Source organism: Spinacia oleracea, chromosome 5 (assembly GCF_020520425.1).
Source record: "Spinacia oleracea cultivar Varoflay chromosome 5, BTI_SOV_V1, whole genome shotgun sequence".
NCBI classification, from domain to species: Eukaryota; Viridiplantae; Streptophyta; class Magnoliopsida; order Caryophyllales; family Amaranthaceae; genus Spinacia; species Spinacia oleracea.
The window spans coordinates 75354634-75359584 of NC_079491.1; the positions used below are offsets into that span (position 1 = coordinate 75354634).

At 35.3% G+C, this 4951-nt stretch overlaps 1 protein-coding gene across 1 annotated transcript; it reads right to left on the minus strand.

Moving 5' to 3' along the window:
• Positions 1 to 308: 308 nt before the first annotated feature.
• LOC130461614 (ABC transporter G family member 11-like) lies at positions 309 to 4572 on the minus strand. The gene is made up of 8 exons (XM_056829770.1): positions 4523 to 4572; positions 3680 to 3773; positions 2996 to 3087; positions 2819 to 2888; positions 1077 to 1155; positions 717 to 989; positions 524 to 631; positions 309 to 443 (listed from the first exon to the last, which is right to left on the minus strand). Exons 4-8 carry the CDS (start codon positions 2884 to 2886, stop codon positions 309 to 311), a joined length of 663 nt encoding a protein of 220 aa, XP_056685748.1. The 5' UTR covers positions 2887 to 2888; positions 2996 to 3087; positions 3680 to 3773; positions 4523 to 4572.
• Positions 4573 to 4951: the final 379 nt, after the last annotated feature.

A 4951-nucleotide genomic window follows, 5' to 3' on the forward strand; every position in this document is an offset into this window, starting at 1 on the left:
AAACTAAGCATATTAATCATGTAATAAGAATAAAATGAGTACTTAGGTTCCTTAGTTTAAAGTTGGGAGCGGAAATGCCATTTTAGCTCTAAATATGACCTATAACGATCCAATGAGCCTTTAAATCTTTTTATTCACGATGATGATTTTATGAGAGATTAACTATGGGTGATTGTTCACATGAATGTAAATTGTTAAATAATTTTGTTTCATGGACAGATAATCATGGTTCTCCGTCCTATGCATTATTTTCCACCAAAGAAGTTTTGTTTTAAAGAAGCTACTCGTATTCTATGAGTAGAAATATTTCAAGAAAAAAGAAGCTTTAGGACCAAACATAACTCAGCATCAAGAAGACAAGAAGAGTACTCCCCTGGTATCTTTGGTAGATCTGGTGTCTTGTTGTCAAACACCACTCCCTTTAGGTCATTTTGGTATTGCCCCTGTACGTACAACCAACCACCAACCCATCAGTAATATATATTACTTTTATAGGGGAAGTTGAGTAATTAGTTAAGTGTACTTGAAGAGCCCAGAAATGGAAACTGATGTAAGACATGGGATAACGCCATACTGGCTTTGGTATGTCCTTGGGGAGCCGGAAGAAGCCCGAAACAAGCATGAATATTCCCTGATAATTATTATACATAATATACATATCAGAAACAAATTAAATCCCTAAGCCTTAATTCTTCATTAGATATATAATTATATACCTGTATGCCAGCACCAGTAATAATTCCCATGAGGAAATTGGGGACAACGCTGGCGATGGCCATCATTAAGCTCTCAACAACAGTGACACTAGCATAAAGACATAGCACAAAGAATATATAGTGCTCAAACCCTGGATGCAACCAAACCATGAAATAACAAACTGTTCCCGAAAGAAAGGTTATCAACATTAGGAATGGCATTGCAGATATTGTGTTGCTTATCACAAATGCTGTTACTCCATAGTGCCCATTCAACCTTTCCCTCTGGAATACCTGAAATTTGTAACAGCATGCATCTTCCTAATTAAATTACTTACTCTTTTTCCATATTAAATTATTATTTGTAACAAAGAATTCTACCTTCATATCTTCAACAAAGGACGGAAATCCACCAATAGACAGCCAACCTGTAATCTCAGGAGCAGCTATAACACCATACCTGGAAACCATTAAAAAATATATATATGATCCTTAAACAGTTTTATAGAAACTATCAAATATAATATGCACTGACCAGAAGAACATAAAACAATTAAAAAACCACAATCAACCTGACTTCAGAATGTCACTCTTAGAAGTTTCAAACCACTAGTTTCTACTTTTTAGTAAACGATAATTCAAAGAATCGGTTCAACGAGTTCAAGACATTAGAATAGGTAAAGCTTGGTTGAATCAGCTGTAAACAATTGCAGTCTAAGCTATGTAAACTCTTCATTCCAAACAAGTGTGTCTAATTCTATGTTCTAACCATCACACACCTGAGTATAATATGACACTTAGGATCACTTTGATTAGACTAGAATCTCAGAAAGAAGAACGAGAAAGCCTAGGCAATAGACGTTTTCTACCTGCATCTGTACACAACTACTATTCTGTTCTTGATTCAAATCCAAGTTGCACATATCACATTTCTCTCAGATTTCATTAGTCAGAGTATAGAGCCACTTTAAACTCTTTATAAGTAGAACAATCTGCCCTCCATGATGAAGATCAAGTTGCAGGTTTATCCAGACATGGAGTCGTCTATTCTGTCAAATTGCTACTAATAAGCAGAAAACAGTAGGTTCCATTACAGAGATGGTAAGGAACTAGCAGGACACACTCCCATGTTCAGTATGAAATATGAAATGGTATCAACGGTCACTACCCTTCAAAACCCGGTTCAGAGTGCAAAATTCTGTACTCCAAATTCAGAAAATCTTATCACTGCCATTGTTGCAACAAGGTAGCAGGATATCGTGTCTAGAAAAAGTATTAAGCATGACTATAAGACACCACGCTCAGATATCATAACTCCCCAACCCAGCTATATGGAATCTTTATTGTGGAAAAGTTGTTCAACTAGCTTAATTCAAGATCAGATAAGACTTTTTTGAGTTAGGTTAGGCCACTGCTCAAAGGTTCTATTAAGCTATTTCAACATTATCCCACTTGTTATGCATTGCCATGGATTAAACTTGCCACCATGACTCCATAGAGAAGGTAGACTCAAAAGTGTTTTTTTTTTACTTTTTTATAAAAACACTGTAAATCGACAGATTAAGTGCAAAAAAATAGGCAGAAAAAATGCAAGTTGTATGGGAACATAATACTTCATCGGCAAGTAAAGCCTATGACTGTAAACCAAAACTAGATCTGAAAATAATTATGAGTAATATTAGTGTTGACCCTTCTTAATAGGTACTTTGTTCACAAGGAGGCCAACACTAATCCTTCAAACATTGATGGTAATCAAAAAAGCATAATGCAGAAAGGTACAGTGTATGTGTATGTGAATGTGAGATAAGTTTAGTCAAACTAGGAGCACACAATATGGCTTTACAAAAATAATTAAAAGGTAGCAGAAAACCAGTCTGTCAGGACAATGACCCGACCTCAGACAATTCAGTGGCTCCCCCATAAATACAAGGGTTTAATTCATTGACTAATAAAAGTAATAGACAAAGCGATCCAGTTAATTGCAGTTACACTCATTTCTGAGCAAAAATTAAGTAGCCAACTGATTTCACCCCTAGTTTGTCAAATAGGTCACAGATTCCATGTAACTAAGAAACATAATACAGAAGTTAAAAAAGTAAATAAAACAATTCATCGTAAGTTACCATTGACCGGAATCCCGAAGATACAAAACTCTTAACAGCCTTTTGTGAAGTGAAATCCACAACATCATATCTAAGGGAAATAGAGAATCAACCGTGTCATTAGAGATTCCAAATAAATAAACCATATGTTTAGATTACATACCAGTTAAGAGATGAAAGGGAGGAAAAAAGACTCACATAAAGGACCCTTCAAAGCATATATACTGATAAAAAGGGGAGAGAGTGTAAGGCGGGCTTTAGATTCTTTACCATGTAGTCATGTTGAAATCCTGCCAACCATATACAAAATTATCATGTAAACGTTAGTGGAGGTATCCACTCCTCCAATACTCACATGGCAGAAGCTATAATATAATTATGGGAATAAAACGAATACCAATATTGTATAGACTCCTATTGTAAAGGGTCTGGCAGAAAAGACATGACAGTAAGAACAGCTATAAGTCTATAACCCTTATTCACATCACATAATGCATGGAGCAGAGTTTTGTAAAACCTAAATGCAACCCTTATTCACATGACAAGATTTACTTCAGCAAGATTTGGAAAATAGCATAGGGAATATAAATTAAAACCTATAAATAGCAAAGTTATGAAGCTAGACAACCTCATACTTTGTATCAAATTAAATAAGCAAGAACAAAGTAACCCTAGTTTTCTGAACCCCAGATTATTTCATACAGATTCAAACTCAAATTTAGATTCTTCAATCAATTAAACAAAGAAATTAACTACATGAACCATAGGCATCAGTAAATCAACTAATTAAATTAATTACAAACCACATTTACCATAATATTTAAACAACACAACAAAGTTTTCAATAGTTGCATAAATTTAACAAATCAAACAAGATTATACCTCATATGCGCTTGTTCTTTCCTCAAAATCAATCAATTCATTTCTTTTGCAGCAGATGGGAACCCCAACTCCAATCTTCTGAAACCTCCTTCACCTGCTAACTATGGAACCAATTTGTCAGAATATTGAGCAATTAAAACACGGGAACAGCCCCATGACTTCTAGGTTTTTTCATGAAATTAACAACGATTTCTCTGATATTCAAAATAACTAAGAAAGATTTGCCAAGTCCAACAAATATTAACAGCACAGAACCACTGCAAAGTGCAGAGACAACACATACTTGAAGATGTACCATACAAACAAAGCCAATATAGAATAACATCATGGCAACGTAGTAAGTGGTCTATACTGAGTACTAAGGCACTACGAGATGAAAGCAGGTCAATAATGACATTAACAGCAGAACATATAAATGAAAAAATGGTTCGTAATTCACCTCAAAGAAAAATTCTACAGATGCCAACAGGAAAAGTTAACTAGAAGTACAAATTTCAAGCTATTAATGATCAAAGTAATACCTGCGCAACAGCTAGTTTCACTTCGCATCAAGGGAAAGCTCGAAATAAAGATTTGCACTCAATGCCACAGTTAAAAAGCATCAAAATTTAAAGAACTAACCCAAAAAAAGCACCCCATCACCATCCCAACAGAAATTCAGCAGCATATGCAAGCAGAATCACATTTCAATATCCCCCAACTCATCAATTGACCTAGTAGGTCGAAAATCAAAACAAAACGAACACAATTTCATTCCCCCTAACCCTAATTTCCCAAAGTTGATGACATTCTAGGGTTTGCGAAAATAAAAATAAGGTCAAAATTAAAGGTCGAGAAGATCACCTGAGCAAAACACACCACCCCCGCAACACGAAACCCTTAGATTGCAAAACCTATGTCGCAAAACAGCAAGCAAAATTTGAAATCCTTTGCTCTAATTTCCGAAACTAGGGTTTTTTAGGGCTTGTAAAACGAAACGAAAAAAAAAACCGATTTTCCTTTTTCCTCCTCTTCAACAAACGAATTCGAACCCTGATTTCATGAAATTAACAACGATTTCTCTCTCCAAAATCCAAATAGAAGAATGCTCGGGTAGAAGAAGGAGTGAGCGCGGGATTTTAGATTTCTATTTTGCTCGAGTTTTGAGACGAAATGGGTCTGAATAGAACTACCTACCTTTGCAGCGAAAAAAATAAAAAAAAAATTGCAGGGGGCTTTTAACATGTACGCTGCAAAATGGAAGGTCTATTGCAGGGGGCTTTTATTATGTAC

What these genes read in the sequence shown, in the direction of transcription:
- LOC130461614 (XM_056829770.1), bottom strand. Translation starts at nt 2,886, where the DNA reads ATGATGTTGTGGATTTCACTTCACAAAAGGCTGTTAAGAGTTTTGTAT. An exon ending in CCTTTGTTGAAGATATGAAG is followed by an intron (nt 990 to 1,076) that starts GTAGAATTCTTT and finishes TACAAATTTCAG; the next exon opens with GTATTCCAGAGGGAAAGGTT. An exon ending in TTACTGGTGCTGGCATACAG is followed by an intron (nt 632 to 716) that starts GTATATAATTAT and finishes AATAATTATCAG; the next exon opens with GGAATATTCATGCTTGTTTC.